This window comes from Acanthisitta chloris, unplaced genomic scaffold (genome assembly GCF_000695815.1).
Source record: "Acanthisitta chloris isolate BGI_N310 unplaced genomic scaffold, ASM69581v1 scaffold17835, whole genome shotgun sequence".
Lineage (NCBI taxonomy): Eukaryota > Metazoa > Chordata > Aves > Passeriformes > Acanthisittidae > Acanthisitta > Acanthisitta chloris.
The window spans coordinates 113,038-134,474 of record NW_008672564.1 but is presented as its reverse complement, the minus strand read 5'-3'; the positions used below and the strand labels follow the sequence as shown (position 1 = coordinate 134,474).

At 44.5% G+C, this 21,437-nt stretch overlaps 1 protein-coding gene across 1 annotated transcript in view; it reads left to right on the top strand.

Annotated features, from left to right (window-relative positions):
- LOC103802127 (vascular endothelial growth factor receptor kdr-like) overlaps positions 1 to 21,437 on the top strand; it is a 97,390-nt gene that overhangs the window by 62,035 nt on the left and 13,918 nt on the right. Inside the window, exons 14-25 of the mRNA XM_009074579.1 lie at positions 1,178 to 1,303; positions 1,394 to 1,500; positions 2,733 to 2,868; positions 4,068 to 4,172; positions 6,485 to 6,598; positions 10,233 to 10,321; positions 11,680 to 11,845; positions 12,397 to 12,494; positions 13,737 to 13,859; positions 13,966 to 14,077; positions 19,372 to 19,471; positions 20,063 to 20,168. Of these exons, the coding sequence (XP_009072827.1) occupies positions 1,178 to 1,303; positions 1,394 to 1,500; positions 2,733 to 2,868; positions 4,068 to 4,172; positions 6,485 to 6,598; positions 10,233 to 10,321; positions 11,680 to 11,845; positions 12,397 to 12,494; positions 13,737 to 13,859; positions 13,966 to 14,077; positions 19,372 to 19,471; positions 20,063 to 20,168 (1,382 nt within the window). The remainder of the gene's footprint in view (positions 1 to 1,177; positions 1,304 to 1,393; positions 1,501 to 2,732; positions 2,869 to 4,067; positions 4,173 to 6,484; positions 6,599 to 10,232; positions 10,322 to 11,679; positions 11,846 to 12,396; positions 12,495 to 13,736; positions 13,860 to 13,965; positions 14,078 to 19,371; positions 19,472 to 20,062; positions 20,169 to 21,437) is intronic.

The following is a 21,437-nucleotide window of genomic DNA, read 5'->3' as shown; positions in this document are numbered from 1 at the left end:
ACTTGCTCCAGCAGTTCCATATCCTTCCTATGCTGGGACACCTAACAGAGAGTCCAGGACATGCTATGGCCTATGCCACATCCTTTCTTTATCTCCCACAGCACAGTAAGGGGAATATGCTCTCAGGTCAACTGGGCAGGGAGCATGGACTTACCCTCACCTGAACCTGGAACTCCTTCTCAGCATTATGTCCTGAGACCTACCATAAATCATGGAGAATCCCATGTCAGTAACTGGTCCTGTGACTTTAATTTTGCATCTTGGACTAGGTAGGAAATCTAGGATCATCCATAATTCAGATCAGAATGTTCTGAGAGAAACTCTTTATAGCTACTGAAATTTTATAAATAATTCTAAAGGGACAAGCATGTAACTCATCCAACCAATGGAACCATAAATAAAATATTTGGAAAAAACACCTCAGGGTAAATATTTCAGCATGGTGCATGGCAAGTTCTATGCAGTACTCTTGTTAACAACAACGGGATTCACAGGCAGAACACCCAGAAATTCAAAATGTCCTTCCCCTTTGGATTCAGAGCCTGACTCATTTCCCTGTTTCCTCCCCAAACATATCCTTAGTGAAAAGATGAGCTCTCAGTTTATAGTGCAGCATATCAGGAAAAATTAAATGTTGAAAAGCCTCACATAGGTCATATCTAGACAACTTCTCTTCCCATTCCATCTCTGGCTGCCTCTCAATCCAGGATTGCTTCACACAGTGATTTTTCCAGGGATGTGCTTAACCTGATTTCCATGTTCCAAGTTTTAGAAGTCCCATCACTTCCCACAGCCTCCAACACATTGGCTTTCTCCAGCAATTTCACTGAGTTCCCATTTTTTCCAGTGTATCTTATTGTTATCAGACAACCTATGGTCCCATCCCTTCACTAACTTCCAGAGAAGTTTTCTCAGGCTCTGCCCACTCTAAATTTACAGCCACATTTGCTGTTGGTTAAATGATGTCCAAGCAATTTACACAGGTGTTGAGGAGAACAAAGATGTCAGGGAAAGGTTGTTGACATACCACAACAAGGAGCACAGGATAAAAATGCCTCCTAACAGTAGCATGTGCCAGACCTGCACAGATGGGAGCTGAGTTTCAGTTCTCTGTCTCCTAAGAGCACTTGTAGGCAGGTAGGTTATTGGCAACATTAACCAAAATCCCTTACAACAGGAATTTCCATGGAAAATAACACCCTGATCATTGAGCGAGTGAAGAAGGATGATGAAGGGGTCTATGAGTGCCAGGCAGCCAATGACATGGGCCAGGACAGCACGTCAGCCTTCATCAAAATACAAGGTGAGGCCTGTTCTGTTGGGCTGAGGAGAAGTATCTTTTGATCATGAACTTTGGCTACATTTCTAATCTGGTTGTACGTCTAACCTGCAGGTTCTGAGGAGAAATCCAACATTGAAGTGATCATTTTGGTCTGCACTGGGCTAGCTGCCACTCTCTTTTGGCTTCTCTTGACCCTATTCATTCGGAAGCTGAGAAAAGTAAGAGAGGTTCTTTATTGCACAAAGGGTCTGGGACTGAGCCCAGTCATATGTAGCATCGAATTTTAGGGGCGAATGTTTGGGAAGGATGGTAGAAAAACAGGGCAAAATGTTCCTATAAAATTCAGTCCAAGGTTTCTGCTGATAGTCCTTTGACTTTGCCAGAAATCACTTGCATTTGTGAGGTTTCTACCCACTTCTGTGGTGCTATAAAATCAGGCTCCTCCCTCTTTATGAGTGAAATTGGCTTGTGAGATTAGGAAACCAAAAAATATCCTAAATCCTCTAAAATGAGGGCTCACCTTCAGCAGTTGTCTCTGAAACATTGGTATTAACAGGGAGCCCTGTTTTAAGAACGATCCTAGTCTGTCTGCTCTAGAAATGAGCTCAAACCACACAGCTTGTTTTGTCTGCAAGTCTTGCTCTTCTTTCACCTCCCTTTTGTGACTCAAAAAAGTAAACTTTGAGGAATGTTCCAAGGAGTTTGGATTTGCTTTTCCTAAAACATGCAGCAAACAGCAAGGTGAGCACAGCTCTGCTCTGAAGGTCACCAAACTGCAGTCCCAGTGCTGATCTACAATACTTGAATAAAATTTCCCCTCCTATTGCAAAAACAGGCATTAAATTCATGTTTTCCTCCTTGACCTCAGTTTAACAGAGCTGAGGACAACACTGAATTGCCTGTTACATTTTGTATCCATGCGAGTCTACTCACAGCACCTACCCAGGCACAATTTCTCACTTAGCAGCATCAGAAGTAGCAGTTTCCACCAGCTTTCCACCAAGTTACAACTGTAATAAGTAATAGCCATGAAGTGGATAACTATGTAGAATCAAGACTGCAAAACAAAACACTATGAAAATGCCAAAATGTAGTGCACCAGGAAGTGCAGCTCGTGGAGTTCCCATGGAAAAGCACTGATTTCCTGTAACAGATATAGGTAGAAGACAGTGATATAGATTTTGTGTCCTCAGAGTGTTTACAAGCATCAGTCAGTGACTCTTCCCAACAGCCATGAGTGGCAGGCATACATAAACATTTATTTCTCAGATGTAAAATAAAGAGAGGCAGGAAGCTGGAGTGATGCATTCATGGTTCAGAATAAATTGGAGAGCTAAGTCTGGCATGCAGGGAACTCCCCAGACAGCACTCAGTCTCACAGACGACAGCTCTCTCCCATTAGAATTTCAGGGTAAATGCTGTGAATAATTTCTCCACACCCTGTCTTTAGCCTGATGCCACAGACATTAAGACAGGATACCTGTCAATTATCATGGATCCAGAGGAAATGCCCCTGGACGAGCAGTGTGACCGCCTTCCCTACGACAGCAGCAAGTGGGAGTTCCCAAGGGACAGGCTGCGGCTGGGTGAGTGCTTTGGGTGTTACTGCTGTGGAGAATGATGATTCCTAATGCTCCTCATTTGCAGTGGATCTCTTGTCTAACCCACGAAGCAGCCCATCATTTAGTGCCAGGGTACTACCATCCTTGGATTTAGGAGCACAGTATTCAGGTTCATCCTTAATGGAGGATGAAACAAGGTATTTGGTAAGAAAAAGAAAGGTGTTGTCTCAGTCAAAATAGCTACCACCTTTTTCTTTCTTGGAAAAGTGAAGCCAAACATTTGACAGGGAAGAAAGGTACCTCCAGGTACTGTCCCTGCCAAAAGGATGGTTTCACACCCATAGAGGAAAAGGGAAAGTGAATTTTATGTTGAAGAAATCTATCGTTTCATCAAATAGTCAATTCCTTATCTACGCCTGAACTTAGATTTGAGTTGTAAAGAGCTATCATGAAAAAAATGATTCAAATTTCATTTAACAGCTCAGCTCACTGGCTGATGGAGCAAGTAAATGTAAAAAGTAGGTTGTGTTTGTATAGCAAAACAGTAACATTGCACCGAGGTTTTTTTTTAGGGAATATATCTGTATCTGTGTGCGCTCTTGGTGCTCAAACTAGCAGAACCAAAAAACAGACCATGATGCCCAGTGTGCTCTGCTGCAACTGTGGGTCAGAGCCCTCAGAGCACACCAGGTAATACAAGCATGAAAATTCAAATTAAATGGAAAATAAAGAAAGATTATCCTCTTCAATTCCATTTAGTCCGGCTTCTCTGTCAAATCAATGTCAATAACAGAAGGGTTAAAGAGTTGTGACTGCCTGAATGCCTTAGCTAGCTCTCTGCATGACTGTGATTCACAAGAGATCAGGGTTCCACAATTAACCCAAACTCTTGACTTTCTTGGGCTTCAGGACAGCTCTAGGTAATGTTTTTACCCTTAAGCCGTGTGTATGTATTCAGCCTTGCCTTCATCTGAGTGCAGATTGATTTATTCTCCTCTGTTCTGTCCCGTACTGTATTGCATTAAAGCCATATGGATATAAATCCCCCCTGTATATCCATATGCTGCAATATGTGCTAAAGGCTTCTGTGCCTGTTGGGCTGCGGCTGCGCTGGGCCCTCAAGCCTGGTGTCTCTTGCACAGCTGAGGTTGCATGTTCCCCTCCTGTCTGAGTCAGACTGTTGTAAGTCCCCCTGGGCTCACTCTTGACTCTTGCTTCTCTAGGTAAAACACTGGGTCATGGTGCTTTTGGGAAGGTGGTGGAGGCGTCTGCTTTTGGCATTGATAAATCTTCAACCTGCAAAACAGTTGCTGTAAAAATGCTGAAAGGTACATATATCCCTCTGAGATCCTCACAAGACTCCTCAGGGAACCTATGGGCAATGAGGTTTCCAGTTCTCAGCTCCAAACCAGTCCCAAGCTCATTGTGTTCAGGAGGGAGTGGGTTTGCCATGTGGGAGCAATTAGTCATTCTGCAGTGGCTGTAACGTGTAGGAAATGACAAGCAGGCTCCGTGCTGCGCTGCTGATTAAGTCTTGTATTCCTAGAGGAGGGAAGCAGCAGCTTCCAGGTCTGTGGGGTTAGGAGGGAAACAGATTACAGAATGTAATTACATTAGATAGTCTGAAATTGGATCTGAGCCTTCGATTGCAGCCCTTCCAGATGCAGAACAGTTCAAGGGGTTGAAAAAAAAGCAATGCCAAGGGAGTGAATTAGAGACATCTTGCTTGCAATTATTGAAATTAAGGAAAGCTTTTCCCATTTGGAGGTGGGGAAGGGGAACTTGGAGACTACCTCTTCCATACTGTATTTACACACAAAGCCCCTGCAGACAGTTTGTGAATAAATGCATCAGTCAGCACATGGACTGCTCACTCAGGATGTTTCCAAAGGTACAATCCATGCTCACTGGATGGCTGGTCATGGCCCACACTGCTCCATCGCTGCTGCATGACAGCACTAACCCCTGCAATGCCATCAATCAGCAACTGCTCTATTGGGATTTGCCTTCTGTCACCAGCTGCCTCTCCTGATGCTCTGCTCCTTCCCATCCCTCTGAAATTTCAAAACCATCCATTTATCACCTGTCTGGAACTCCTTGGAATTTGGGATCCCTTCTCTGCTTTAGTCAGTAGATCTTCAGATCATATTCTCTCTCAATTTTGTTTCTTCTGTTCCATGCCCATCTCCAGATCCCTGAAATATCCTGGAAGCCTCTGATCCAGACACATGCCCATCTCCATCCAAAACTTACTGCCCTGGACAGCTCTGGGTTTTCATTCCCTTCCATGCTGTGCTTCCCAATGGATCCTCATGTCAGCTCTACCCCTCCAGCACATATTCAGCAAACTATTTGACAGTTTCTCCATCGTTTTACACCTCCCTCCCCCAGTGGAGGCAGCAGCCTCCTGCTCTGATCTGTCCCTCCCCAACTAATGTGCCCATAAGTCATTACTTTCATGAATAAAGCAGATTCTCCAGTGTCAGTCAATCCAGTCAGGGGAAAAAAAGGCTCTGGAGACATCTGCATTTCTGCCATTCTAGCACAATCTGTCACTTCCATGCCGTAGGCTGGTATCCATTCTGGATTGAAGGCTAAAATTCAATGTGCAAGATTATCTGAAGCACTTCTGAGGCTGTGCTGTTTAGATATTGTCTGGTGTGTGTTCCAGCTCATGCCAGGGTAAATCTGGAGTGATACCACCCATTAAACATCCAGCTACAAACACTGTTGACTGAAGAAATCTTGGACTTGGTGTAGCTCCTTCTTCATGACACTATTTGGGGAAAGATCTGTTTATGGAGCATTCTACAAACATATAGAGGTTACGCTTGTCACACCAAATGATCTGTTACGTAACTGTTTCTTCATATTTAAATCTTGCATGTTGCAAAGGCCAAACCAGAAGAAACAGGACACAGTCTCTTCTTTAAAACACATCATGAAAAGTTTTGGAGAGAAGGCAGGAAAACAAGGCAGCAGCTGAACAGCCTTCTGGTCTGCCTTAAATGAAAGTGTCACTGGCCAGCCAGGGCTTCACCAGGTGTCTAGTCCATGGCTCACACACAGATGTGGCCCCTCTGCTTTGCTGGAAACTATCCTTTGTCCAATAGGATCTCATGGGGCTGAGATTTATTAATGCTCTATATTCCCCAGTACATTTTGGGATGCAGCTTACAGATATATGTTTTCCTCCATCACCTGCAGAGCAGAGTTGCTCAGTACTGTGGAAAAAGATTCTGAGGCATTATAACCAAGTGCTACTAAACTGCACATCACTTTTAGAGATGGAGGAACATGTTCTGTGGGCTGTGGGTGCTTGGAGTGGTTGGTTGGTCCTTTGCTAACCTTGCAAAATTGAGTCCTTGTAAAGGCTCTCTGGGATTTGCTCTGGGAGAAGGGACAGTAACCCTCCATAACCCATGCTCGAGAAAGGAAGAGTGACCCAAAAGTTACTCCACTTCATAAAGGTCAACAGACAATGAAACGGATGAATTATTATCTGTTTGAGAGTGAAAAGCAAAGATACTGCAAGTAACCTGGGTGGGTTTTGTTTCAAAGTATAAACAGGATCTTGCTGTGTCCTGTTAAAAATATCCTGTTGTGTAAAGATGATTTCTTTCCTGTTTATCTTAAGCAGAATGTGCAACTACTAATGAATGCAAGGCTTTAATGTCTGAACTGAAGATCCTCATCCACATAGGACATCATCTGAATGTAGTCAACCTGCTGGGAGCCTGCACCAAAGCTGGAGGTGAGAAATCCCCAGTAAACCAGGAGGAAAGAAACACTTCTCAGATGGCACAGGTGTTTGGATGTGTATGTGGTGGAGTCCAGGTCTCATGCAAGCACATTCCAGCTCTGCTCACAGGAGAGCTGCTGCTGCTGCAGAAGGTGGGCTCAGCTCGTCAAGGGTTTCTGAACATCTCCCAGCCAGTGGTGTCCCTTCTCTGTTGATTTTTAACTGCAACAGAGAAACTGTAAGCCTGTTTACAGAAGGGATTGTGGACTGAAGAGAGGCAGGACACTGCAGTGGGGTGCCCAATTCTTCAACATAGGCACTACTGGTCATTTCAAAGGTTCTTCTCCCTCTCCTTTCCTGCCTTATCAGGAGGATGCACCAGGCCAAGCACTTGGCTCCCTGAGGCCTCCCCCTTTCCCAAGCACTTCACCCTTGCCAGGCAAACACAGGCAGGTTTTGCTTAGTGTACAGGAAGCCTGGGGCAGGCCCAAGCTGAATGCAGCCACAGCACAGACTTCCATGGACCTGAGCTGGCAAAACTGACTCTACATCATACAAAGAGTCTGTTGCAAAGTGCAGACTCAAACAAAAGGCTCCATAAATCTCAGAGCTTTCTCACTAAAACATCCCTTCCCATGCTGAATCCTTGTCTCTTAGTGGGCTTTAACTTCAGAGGAAGAGCTCTCAAAGATGGCTCCTCACTGCAGAAAATGAACCTTCAAAATCATCCCCAAAGGGCAGATTTAGGTGACCTGAGGCCAAGAAAACCCCGGAGTGAAAGAAATGAAGGGGGGAAAGTGAGAGAGGTGGTGCACACATCTATTGTCATCTGAGACTCCAAGCTATCATCTTCCCAAAGAACACGTACTTGTCCAGTTACAGGAGAAAAAGAAAACTACAGTGAGGTAGATTTGGTAGGATGCCAGGGAAGTAAGATGTTCCCTATTCTTCAGGGAGCAGTCAGCAAGCAGCAGCCACAGATACTGCTGGGAGCTGGGAGACACGGACAGGGAACTTGCAGGAATTGCTGTAGTCCTGCAGACCCCAAAAGCCTGTATGGGAGGATGGGCAGCTCCAGCTGGAGGGGTTTAGGGTTCAGATGCAGGAGCAAGGAGCCTTTGCTTGGGACTGTGAGTAGAGGGGAAGTAACACTGTGGACACTGGTGATTCTCCTATCCTGACAAGTCAGTGAGGTGACCCAGTACAAACAGGTGCTGCAACTATGGCAGCATGACTCAGGGGTCAGTAGTTCTTAAGCAAAGCACAGATTCAGCACAGAGTTTTGCTTGCACAGCAAGACACATCTCAGGATCTGATCAAAGACTGTGACTGTCCAATCTCTGAGAAACTTTTTCTCCCAGGAGTCCTCTGTTTCCAGTTCTCCAGCCTGCTCAATCCTGACTGCCCTCCTGGGTGGGTGGTAACCCTCACTTCTTCCCTGCCAGATGCCTGGGGAAACCTCTGATGCCTTTGGGGATCAGTGATCAGCACAGGGAGGTGCAGCATGGCCTCACAGGGCACAGAGGAGCCTCCAGGCAGGCATTGCTTGTTTTCCTCTGAGCAATGCAAGTGCAGACTAAAGAAAACAAGCCTTGAGCTCTGGAGACAGACACGGAGATAAGAGTTACGATTAAAATGCCATTGCAGAACCCAGCATTCCCCCTTTCCCTGTTAGGGTTTATGTAACCATGTAACCGTGTTCGTGATGAAGACTGATATTGAGAATGCACATATATTGCTATAACAATGCAAAAAATAACAGATTTTAACACTCTGGCCAAGTGTCTGATGTTAAGCAGTGAGAACTAATGCACAGTATATGCTTTACAACAAGGAAATTAATTAATGAGAGGCCATATCTAGGAAGCATTTCAAAATCATGAATAAATCACTAAGTGAAGCTTTAAAGCTGCATTTCCTCAGGGCTTCTATGAGGGACATTCAACTTCAGGTTCTTCATAGTATCATTGAATCACAGTATGTTAAGGGGTTGGAATAGACCTTAGAGATCATTCAGTCCCAACCCCCTGCCCTGGGCAGGGACACCTCCCACCAGAACAGGTTGCTCAAGGCTTTATCCAACCTGGCTGTGAACACTGCCAGGGTTGGGGCAGCCACAGCCTCCCTGGGCAACCTGTGCCAGTGTCTCACCACACTCACAGGAAAAAACTTTGTCCTAATATCTAATCTAAATTTACCTTCTTTCAGTTTATCCCCATTACTCACTTATGCCCACTATCCTTTCAGAACAAAGTCCCTTGAGCACGGCCAGATCCCAGCACTGATGCCCTGAATCCCCTGTGAGCTGGGCTCTGGGGTCAGCACTGGAACCACTGGCAGCTTGGATTTTGGGCCAGTTGTGTGTTGCAGCTGCTGGTACAGTGTACTTAGGGCTGACAAGTACATGTTATAGCTGCAGTCAGTAGGAGCTGGGAGTCCTGAGCAGTGCTGAGGTGTGTGCTCACACCTAGCAGTGCCATAGGGCTTGGACAAAGACAGAGCCTGGCAGAAATGTACAATGTTATGCCCAAACCGTAGGTTCTCATTGCAGGAATTCCCCATCTCCCTTTCAAGGGGACAGTCTGTTTCCGAAGGTGCTCATCACCTTGCCTCAGATGAGGTGCAGCAGCCAGACTCTCTCGGGGTCACCCTTCCCTCCTCACCCGCTGCTCTCCCTCACAGCCCATCTCAGCCTTGTCAGTCAATACTGTCCATGTCAGCCTGGCCAAGGACAGACTGCAGCACAGCTCTGTGTGCCCCGGGTGGATACAGGCAGGCAGGAATGATACCCAGAGCTGCCATCTGCCCCAAGGCCAAGTGCAGCTATCAGCACTTTTCCACTGAAGTTCAAACTCCTAAGTCTGAACTATAGACCTCGACAAAAAAAGGTTTCTGGACGTGAAAGTTTGATATCTTGGGACTGATAGTAACAAGTTTATAACACACCCTAGTCCCACGATTTCAGCTTATTGTCCATTTGATGATTACAAGAAGCAGTGCCAAAGGTAAAGAATGCAGCTTTTCCCTTCCCTAACAGTTCACACTGCAACATAAAAGCATTTCGAGCAGATCTTAAAAGTATGCATAATTATATAGAAGCAGCAATTGCACTGAATCTACAGTAGTTTGCACAGAAATAAGAAAGGAAGGAACTGAGAGGACTTTCCAGGCTTTCAAAAACTTCAGACTAAATATTTTTGCAACTTTTATGTCTGTCTATGGACCTGCATACTTTTATTTCCTCTCATGGCATCAGCTCCACCCAAAACAAACAGTTGTGAAGCCAGCAGAGAAAATGAAAACTCCTCCATGCTATGGACTATGTACAGAGTAAACCAACTTTAATAACATCTGTGATTGTATATTCTATTGGCCATTCCAAATTTTCCTTTTCCTATAAATAAGGAATAAATGCCAACTGTTACCATCTAATGGGGAAAACTAAGAATCAGTACTGTGTTCCCTTCTCTCCACATCCCTACTGACTGTGTCCTTCTGGAGTGTCACTTCTCTGTTTCCTCATTTCCTCATCTGTACAATAGGAATGCCAGTATTCACTTATTCTGAAGAGGATTTGGGAGGATAAGGTAGAATTATATACTTTGCAGTGCTTCAAAACTCATTTGACTTTCACTGTCTTTTTTAGGTCCTTTAATGGTCATAGTAGAATATTGCAAATATGGAAATCTGTCCAACTATCTAAGAGGAAAACGAGGAGATTTCATTGCATACAAGGTAAGAAAATGACAGACTTCTCAAGTCACAAGGCAGGGAATCAGCACCCATTGACACAAGCTGGATTTTTCTGCTTTGGCACTGAGGCAGTTGGGTATTTCTGTGGGCACTTTTTTTTCTCTCCACACTTCAATTTGTACAAGCAAGAGAAGGAAACTTTGTTCTCTACAGGATCTTGCTCCCATCCTCTTCGTCCTAGCATTTCCTAAAGAATTAGTTGCAAATACCTAAGAACTGTAGTGCACTTGAGAGAGGGAATTGCTTATGAGATATTACCCAGAACAAGGAGGGAGCAACAGAGAAGTAGTGAAACACTGGTGTTAGCTGAACTAAGAGAGGGTAAATTCTCACAAAATATAATCCTGGTTTGGGAATTTTTGTTTCTAGGCCCACCCCACACACACCAAAAGCAGCTCATCCTTCCACCATCTGCTCATCCCCATCCTCTGTTTGTCCCTTCCCCTGTGCCAGCCCAGAATTCTGTGCTGTGTTTGGGAATTTTTGTTTCTAGGCCCACCCCACACACACCAAAAGCAGCTCATCCTTCCACCATCTGCTCATCCCCATCCTCTTCCCTTCCCTTCCCCTGTGCCAGCCCAGAATTCTGTGCTGTGTGCAGCAACCTGGATAGCTTACACAGTCTGCAGGAAAACTGACCAAATGGTTTAGTTTCCAAACAGTTGTCTGCATCCACTTAAACATCTGTCCTAGCACAGACTGGGCTGGAATAGTGGGAGGACACAGGAGGCCAGAAAGGAGCAATGGGGAGAGGATGGGACTACCTGCTCCTTGTGAATATACAGCATGAAAAGGGCTCTCTGATCCCAGCCCTGCCAGAAACTGGAGCCTCCCCAAGGTTATTTTCCCGGATGATCCTATTATTATTACAGCCATTGTGTACAGGCATGGGAGTACATAAGGTATGTTGTGTAAGTGAAGGAGATTTTCCTGATACAGTCACCGAGAATTTCTTTCTCACCATTGTTTCCATGGACCGAGGGGCTGGTTCTCACTGCCCAGGACAGGGTGAGACAGATGCATGTCTGATTTTAGCATACTTTCCTAAGAAAGCAAGAGGCACAGAATGACAGCATCTCTCTGCTCACCTATCAGTCTCACCCAGCCAGGTTCCAGCTAGCTTTTCTGGTGGAATATTGCTATCGGCAAACTGGGAGGTTCTGTATTAATAAAGAGGAAACCAGGTATCACTGGTTCTGCTCTTCAGGGAACATCATGTTCACACATGTTTGGAGCTCATTTCAGAGGACTCTTTCTTCATATGCCATTCTGTTACATATTTTACATTTCCTCAGGCATTGCATCATACAAAGTTAAAGTCAGTTTTATGCCATTTCTAGTCCCAGGAAAATTCTGACCAAGCAGAGAAAAGTCTGGATGAGTCCAACAGTGATCTGACCGAACTGATTAAGAGGCGCCTTGAGAGTGTAGCCAGCACAGGCAGCTCTGCCAGCTCAGGATTTATTGAAGATAAGAGTTACAGTGATTCAGAAGATGATGAAGAAGGTAAAAGAAACCTACCTAATCCCAAATCTTTTATTGTAAAGACTTCTGCTACTTGGCTAGTGCCAAACACGCTGTCACACACTTTCCAAGCCCTTACACAGATTGAATTGTTCCTGAAATAGCAAATTCTTTCTCTTGCCTGTTCCCCACTTCAACTTTCTCACAAAAGAGACTGGCAGTAAGGTATTGCATATAAAAGCTGCTCCTGTTGTGTGAGAGGAGTAAGAGCCATGTTTGACCAGAAGATTTGCAAGGCCACTCTGTTCCCAGTCTCCTCACTTGCTCTCTATAAAGTTTCCCTGTCTTCTATCCCCAGATGTTGTTTTCTCCATAGCTAAATGACATAATTAATGGATGATGGAACTTTTTTAATCATCTGATCTTCTGTCTCTGGGTTAGTGGTTCCTAACCCAGAGCTGTAACCCTAGCAGAGATCTCACATAACAACACTCAGATGCAGGGCTGGGGTCATCAGCATGCAAGTGGCACCAGAGACACAAAGGTTTGGAGCTACTGCTTTAGTGTTTTGCCATGTCTGTGATCTCTCCTAGATGCTGAGGATCTGTACAAGAGGCCCCTGACTTTGGAGGATTTGATTTGCTACAGCTTCCAAGTGGCAAAAGGCATGGAGTTTCTCGCCTCCCGAAAAGTGAGCTCAAACTTCTTGCACAGAATCATGAGTATCTGAGATGAAGAAATCCAAACACACTTTTGAGACTGAGTAATCTCCTTTCTGCTCTTATAGTAAAGTGCTGGAGATCACGTTAGCTTTTGAGGTTAAGCAACAAGTAGCACTGAAGAGGTTGTGAAGCAATATCCATCATGTTCTTGGCTGTAGGGACTGGCATCTGTAACAGGAGAGTTTAGATAGCAGCAAATACAGGTTGTAAGACAATTCATGGAACTGCCTCATAAATAAGTGCAGCAAGAACTTCTCGTAGGGAAAAATCCTTCTAGTGTGGTCAACAATATAAGTGCTGAAAAATGAAGGGGGAGTATGCAGCTGTTCCTTTAGCTTGTCAGCAGTGCTGGAGACTATCAGCAAAGTTAGCACCTCCCTTGGAAGTGTAACACCTTTTCAAGTAAAGCGAATGTAATACACATGCCAAAGTGTGCACACAGCTGCAAGCTTGCACTCACACATAGCTGCCAGGGCAGCACACAGAAATCCTGAGCACAGTTGCCCCATCTCACGCACTCCTGGGCCTGTATTCACAAATGAACCCGTAGCTCCAGCTGCTTTTGGACACACCTCAGATTTCCCAGTGAACAATTAACTGGAAAATAGGACTCCCTTCATCTTGTCATAACCATGAAAGTTATTTCACACAGACAAATCAGAAAACTAACTGTAATATTGGCTTGTTCCCCAAGTTATTCTCTCATTTGCATATGACAGTGTATTTGGGGCAGATTCTCACACAGGTATCATAGTTTCATAGTTTCATAGTATGTTAAGGGGCTGGAATGAACCTCAAAGATCATCCAGTCCCAACCCCCTGCCCTGGGCAGGGACACCTCCCACCAGAACAGGTTGCTCAAGGCTTTATCCAACCTGGCTTTGAACACTGCCAGGGTTGGGGCAGCCACAACCTCCCTGAGCAACCTGTGCCAGTGTCTCACCACCCTCACAGGAAAAAACTTCTTCCTAATACCTAATCTAAATTTCCTCTCTTTCAATTTATCCCCATTACTCCTTGTCCTATCACTGGAGTGACAGGACAAACAGTCCCTCTCCAGCTTCCTAGTTTCCCTTCTCTAACCTGCTCATGGCAGTAGTTCATTTAATCTGTATATTTAATTCCCAAAGAAGCTCTCCTGCATTCAGCTATCTCAGGGGCTCGTTGTCCAGGCAGCTCCTCTGATCTTGTGTATCCTCATGCCTCCACAGTGCATCCACCGGGATTTGGCAGCAAGGAACATCCTTCTCTCAGAGAACAATGTAGTTAAGATCTGTGACTTCGGCCTAGCCAGGGATATTTACAAAGACCCTGACTATGTACGGAAAGGAGATGTAAGTGAAAGAAGCTCCAATTGCTGTTCTCAAGTTGTTGTTCCCTGTGGGCTTGGGCAGATCAGTAACAGCAGCTCTGGCAACCTGTTGTGTCTCTGGCATTCAGGCACGGCTTCCACTCAAATGGATGGCTCCAGAGGCCATTTTCGACAAGATCTACACAACGCAGAGTGACGTGTGGTCTTTTGGAGTGCTGCTGTGGGAAATATTTTCTCTAGGTAAGAGTGGTTTCAAACCCTTTCTTCCCCCTAATTTATGACTTCTTTGCTAAGAAAAACTTCTAACTAAAGGTGATAATGTGGAGCAATGTTTCTGGTTCAGTTTGGATAAGGACACAGTGCAGATCAGGTGTAAAATAAAGTCCCTGGGCTGAAGTCAGTGAGAACTCCACTTGGCAAAGTGCATGAAAAAGTGAACACTGGGGAGGGGGGAACAAAAATCCAAGACTCTGGACCTAACATCTGTAGCAAGTGAAAGCAGAAGAGCCCAGAGATAAAATGCAAGTCTGCTGCTGGGGAGTGAAACACTTCTCTAAGAGAGATGAAGAAGCTTCCCATCACACGGTATTTTCCTGAAGCACACTGCTCCAGGGCTGCAGAGGTTCACCCTGCTGTGGACACAGTGAGCTGATGCTGCTCATGGCAGTCCATGGCACACAGGGGAGTTTGCCCACATGACATTTTATCCCAGCTTGATTATCTTCTCCACAGACTCTAAATAAGATTTTCCCAGGAGGAAAAATTTATTGACAGCAGCTGCCATCAGGGTGATAGGAGAACCAGTGCTAGACTCAGGCAGAGTGCTTTTGGCAGCAGACAGGTAGAGCATGTACACTTCTGGTTGTATCATTTGCAAGTCACAACATTTCTGAAAGTACAGCAATGGTCTTCTTTATGTACTACAGATTTCCTCCTAGGCAGCTGCTGGAAATCAGCCTCACTGAGATCTGGTTACTGTCCAGCAGATAAAGCTGTGAGGTTAGACAAGCAGCCTTACAGACAGTTCGACTTTGCTGCTCCCAGATTCTCCTTGCAGCGTGGCAAGTTTTGTTTTCCTGAGGGGATTTAGCAATGTCAGCTCTGGGTTTTTAATCAGCATTTGCAGACAAAAGAAACCAAGAAGCATTGTCAACTTAAGCTGCTGGATTGTAAAGCAAACTCTGTAATCTCCTTCTATCTTTAGTTCATGGATCATTTGAAATTAATGATCAGGCTCAAGATGCCAAGTCAAGATGCAAAGTCTGGAGCCATTTCTAGCCTGATCTTTATTTAGGGCTGGCTGCAAACTCACAACCTGATTTCAGTCCAAGTCTTTGATTTGGACGTTTCTCTAGTCCGTATCAGCACAGAAAGCAGAAAGTTCCCACTCAAATGGGTAAAACAAGTGGCAGTTACTGCTCCCTCTGGGGTTCAGTCCTGTTTACTTTGAGTGTTGTTATTTTGGTGTCACACCTCCATGGCTCTGTAACAGCATCACCTGCTGCAGGTGTTTTGAAACACCATGGAAAGGCAAAGCTCCAGAAGCGCCAGCAATGCCCCAGTTCTAACAGATTGTTCAGGAAAATGCATTAGCATCAGCAGAGTCAGACTCTCCACTGGGCACTCCACTGGGCTCTCCACTGGGCATCTCCAGGGAACCAAAAGAATTGAATACTGACCAATGGCAAGCAGCACAGCTGAAGTCAAACTTTCTGTCTTTCCCAAAGGTCCTGACAGAGTTTAACAGATGTGAGCTTTGGGTCATTTGCCCTTTAATACTGAAGACTAATGCAAATTAAAATATAGTCACTGAAATTTATCTCTATTTTGAACTATTGTTAAAAACAATGTATATGGTTTCTTTTAATTTTAGATAGACCCTTTCCTTAATGAAGGTGCTTGTTTGGCACAAAGACTGTCCTCTGAATTCAGAGGAGTCTACTGAAGGACTGCCAGGGCTGCCATCCGTGCAGCAGCCTCTGCCCTCGGTGTGACGTAGATCACAAACTCCTTTTCCAATCCGTGGCACAGACTCAAAAACAGTCGTTTTCTCTGAGAGGGTTTTTCATAGAGATCATCCAGGCATGCCTGTGGTTTGGCACTGCTCACATCTGCAGCTCAAACGATAAATATTTAATTAAGGATTTGTGTCACTGATTGAATTCTCTTATATAAAAGTTTTACAGATCATTGAGAGCCAAGGGATAGAAGTTATTTGTCATTGCTACGGGGTATGTTTTGGTTCCCATTTACAACTGCTGCTTTTACTGGGTCCCACAGATTTAGCACCCCCTGAAAACGGGAAAAAATACTGATTAGTAAAGTGCAGAGTTTAGTTTGGTCCTGGGTCCTTCCAAGGTCAGGAGCTGAATGAAGCACCATAGGCTTCCTCCAGAAAGGCTGGCAGACTGGATCCATTTTGGTGCTACACAGGGAAATCAGGACTTGAGAGACTGTTAATTTTCATTTTGGGCTGAGTTTGCAATGAGCTTTAAATTATTCAAATGGGGTCAGCACACCTCATGTCAGGTAGTGCCAGCAATGTTTAATGCATCTTGAAATCACTTCCATTACAGAATGTTGGTGTCTTCTGGAATTTCAATGTGCACTGTTCAGAAAGCAATCAAAGATAATTATGTAAACAAGCAGTGCCTGGTAGTATAACATCAGCATCTTATTATCCTACTAAAATAAAACCAAGATCAAAAGAGGGCTCCCATATGCAATGCATGCCACATCTTTGAGCATTTTGGAAGAGATTTCCCTTAAGGAAAACATCATGTGTAGCCCTTACACCATATGTTTCAGCCTACATTTCTCCCAAGCTGTCTCAGCATCCCAAATCCAAGTTATTAGGCTTATCACATAGTCCAGATGAAGTACTGTGGTGAGTGGAAGTGAAAAAGGGAGAGTTCCTTGCTTTTAAGATCTGAGCTGCCTCCAGCTGGTAGGAGGCTAGAACCAGTCAAAATATAAACTACCAAAAGATCTTGCAATCAAAAATTATTCTTCTTTGCCTTCCTTGGACTTGCTCTCACCAACATTTTGCAGTTGATATGACCAATGATGCAAACAAAGATAACTCAGATTGTGAAATCCCTCCTCACCCCATTCAACCATCTTGCCCTCAAGGTCTCAGTCCCAATCAACACATTTGCAATACTAATTCTTATCAATAACCTCTGTTCTGCTCATGAGTCAAGTCCAGCCAGTGATATTCAGCAAACTGAGCGGTTTCTTCTGCACATGGGAATGGTCAGTGTAAAATAGCCACTCCTCAGTGTACAGCTCCACTCAGCTCGTCCCAATGGAAAACAACTGGCCACGATGGCACAGCAATCACATAATGCAGTCAAAATGGCTGCAGAGGCCATGCAGCCTATCCCTCTCTAATGAGCTGTGTTGTTTTCAGTGTTGCCCCAGGATATGGACAATGTAGAGCCAGCTAGATCAAGTGAGGCTCATGCTCGCTTCTCTGGAGAGGCTGTGCCCTGTTAAGGGGTACAGGAGTACTGGGCACGTTGTGGTTGGATCTGTGCAGCCCCAGTACCTTGGAAGGGTTTGTAAGCATGGACAGAAGGCAAGACTAGGTAGTGAGTCAGGAGAGGTACACAGACAGCAGTATGGTACCTTGGACAACAGTCAGTGCCCTCCATCCTGTTCCCATCCTCACCTCTGTGCCAAAGTGTAACTGGGGGAAGGTGACACTACAGTTTCTGTCCATCTGTTTATTCAGAGGGATCTCGTGAAGTTATAGGAGCCTGTTTTGAGACCTTTGGCCAAAGGGTGACGCCATGTGAGCTGAACAGTTAATTTCCAGGTTATTCTGAGCATATTGACAGGCCAAAGGCAAAACTAGGAAGGAAAAATCAAGATATAAAGCAGAAATGATGCTACTGATTATATCCAACTTACATAACTCCAGGAAACATTCTCAATATTGTGATCTGGTACTTGCACATTCAGGGAATTCAGATGTGCAGTGGCTAAGCATCCCTGAGCTTTGGATGTCCTTGGAGCCTGTTTGATGTGCTGAGATGCCCTCTTAGGAGGTTGCCAGGATCTCTGCTCCCCAGTGCAGAGTGCTGCAGATTGAGCAGTCAGATTCATGGAGTAGAATAATTCTGGAAGCAGCCACATTTTGGCACCCTCTTCACTGCCTTTATCCAAAAGATTTCTGCTGTGCTTGTTGTGCCCCCAAGTGCACAGCACATGATGGTATTTCCAAGTGGGGGGAAGAAATTGCAGGAAATATGCAGGAATGTTATAGACAGTAAATCATACACAGATTCCTTGAGGGCTGGATACAGATCCAGATTCCATTCAATCCCCTATGTTAAGACTTGATTAAATTGTTTCCAAATTCATCATCCAGTCTCTTGGATTCCAAAATGTGCAAGACAAGTGTTGTGCTGCCTGTGAAGCCTTTGCTGAGGAGAAAGGGAGGGAAGCTTTTAGGTCTATCCACAGTAGGTTCAGTAACCTTTCAAACTTCAGTACAGACATCTCTAGAATTTTACCTGTGAGGTCTGGATTACTCAGAGGCCAGAGCACTTTCTCAAACTATGTATTTGTTCTCTTTACTTATGGTGCACTGGAGATGTCATACAGCAAAGAGCATAACCTCTGAAAAGCCCCACTGGCTCATTAGTTGAGGAGCATTTACACGAGTCCCTCCTCTGAAGAGAACCATCTACACAGGCAATGATGACTTTTTGATTCATGTTGATGACTGCTAAGCCTACTTTTGTGCAAGTTAATACAATGCTACCAGTCCCTTTACAGCAGTCTACCCCTCAAAAGCAATTACAGTTGCCATGAGCTGTTCTCCCAGGTTTCACACTAATTTTGAGTGGCCCTGAAGATAAGCAGCACTGAACACACAGTCAAAAAGCAAACAAGGCTAAAAAGCTGAAAGGTCATTTTCAAGGAAGTTTTACCTGTAGGACTGAATAATACATATACAATACGGGTGAACCAGGGGAGGAGGGCTACAATTCCACACTTGAGATTGAACTGTGAGGTTCTCACAGCTTTCTGCAGGGGACACATGCCCACAGCTTCCTCTGCACTTTCTCACAAAGATCTGTGAGGCCAGAGATTCTAAGGCAACAGAGGATGAGCAGGACTTACTCCATTCACTTAGTGCAGGATATTAGCAGGCTAATAGTATACAACCAATTGAATGAGCTGGAACTTTTCTACCACTGACCAAGAGGTCATTTAAAGTCTCAAACGGATAGAATTTATTTCTCTTCTGCCCTGTTTTACCTTGGAGTGGTCCTGGCTATATTGCAAGTGCAGAGGAGACACTGCGATTGAAATCTCTAAGAGACAGAGTGAGTCTTTAACAGGTTTCCAAACAAAACATGTAGATATTAGGTCACTGCAAGTTCTCTGCTCTTGCTTCTTTTGCTGTCAGACCCTGGGTAACCTCAAATGCTCAGCAGAGATCACTGATTCATGTTTAATTCACTGGACTGGGAAATAGGGAATGTGCCATTCTGGAGCCTCCTCCTTATGTCTCCCATCAGGTGCCTCTCCATACCCTGGAGTACAGATAGATGAGGACTTCTGCCGACGGCTCAAAGAAGGAACCCGGATGAGATCTCCAGAGTATTCCACTCCAGAAGTGTAAGAGCTCCTGGGTTTGTGTTGAGAGCTGATACATGCCATTTAAATATAACAAAAGATCTTGTATTTAAGAGTGGAGGGGGAAGGAGACCTCATCAGATGACAGCTGTGTGGCTTGTTTTCAGTAAATGTGGTTGTGTATATCTTGGGTGTCCTGACACGACAGACAAATGCTAAAGGCAGCCCAAGCCAGCCTGACCTTTGCCAACACCAAGATGAACCAAGATGTAGTTCATGGATCTCAGGTCAGGAGAACATTTTGTCTGCCCTGTTGTCCAGTTCTGTGGCAGAAACCTGCAGCCACAGCTGTGACTTACTTCAGTCACAGGGCTGTCAGCATCAGCAGGGCCCAGCAGCCAGAGTTTGAGTTAGGTGAAAACAAAAAGCCTACAGGCACAACTGAGGCAGGAATATGGAAGCAAAAAGCATCCCACATGGAAATTAGGATAGAATTTCAGCACATGTAGATTTGAACCTGTCTTAATCCAAAACTATCCAAAGACTGACCAAAACAAGCAGCACTGGAATGAAACCATTTGGAAGCAAAGATGCTCTCCTTTTCATTTCTTAATGCCTGTGTTTTTTCTCCAGCTACCAGACAATGCTGGATTGTTGGCATGGAGTTCCCACAGAGAGGCCAACTTTCACTGAGCTTGTGGAGCGCCTGGGAGATCTTCTTCAAGCCAATGTACAGCAGGTATGGGAATGCAAACCTTCTTCCACAAATGTGTATGGACAGATGTACAGGTGGGTCAGCCTGGGCTTGGTGCTGCCTCTTGCCTTCAGAGGTTTAGGGGTCTTTTAGGGTGTAGGGGTTACAGTGGAGTAACAGGTTAACAGTTGGACTTGATGACCTTAAAGGTCTCTTCCAACCTTGATGATTCTATGATGTGTATGCAGGTGGATGTGTGTGCACACATAAAGGCTCTCTGAGTACTAGTATTAGGTTTGACTCCATAACAGAGGACACAAGGAAAATGGCTGCTGGAATGAGTAAAGGGAATGTAAAAATTCAAAGGGGATTGTATTTCAAAACTAGATGTCTATCCATCCATCCATTCATAGTAGCAGAAACTTACATTCATTAAAAAAGGCCCAGTTGCCCCTCAGAGGAACAATAGTGCTTTATCTCACAAACACTTTTAATTAGATTCCCGCGTAGTAAACTGCTTTAGTGGGTTGGCCCTGGCTGGACACCAGGCGCCCACCAAGCCACTCCATCCCTGTCCTCCTCAGCTGGGCAGGGGAGAGAAAATGCAATTTATTACCAATCAAATCAGATAATAAGAAATAAACCCAAATTTAATAACGCCTTCCCCCACTCTTCTTCTTCCTGGGTTCAACTTTACTCCTGACTTTCTCCACCTCCTGAACTTTCTCCAAGTTTATGTTCACCAGTGCTCTTCAGAGCTTTACAATTATGCAGTTTAAAATTCAGAAAGTCAATTATATCATTATTAATTTCATAATAGTTGAATCAGTTGTTTTTTTCTTCAGTTAAAACAACCAAACCAGTTATGTAATTGTCAATTTAATTTAAGCAGAAATCAAGTGCTCTCCTCCAGCTCCTTACAGTTTGCAAACAAATTTAGTGGAGCTGAGTTGAAGTGGGCCCAGTCTGCAATATGAAGAGTTTGTGAGTTTTATTCTATAACCAAAGTAAATTAAGGAGACATAAAAATCATGATAAGGGAATAGGGCACTTAACTGCTTCTCAAAATTAAAAAGGAAAAAAACCGAAGCAAAGGGAAATTTGGACAAATAGTTTCAGGACCTAAAGGCAGAGTCATTTCTGAAGATGACTGCAGGGTGTAATGACAATGCAGAGCTAATTATGATGTGCAGCATCAATTCTTGAAAGGACAAGAAATAAAATCTCTTCAGACTTCCCTTTTAAGGAATGGCTCTTCCCAAGCTACAACTCCTGAAGCTGAACAAACCCAGGAAGTCTACAGATAGGCTTTTA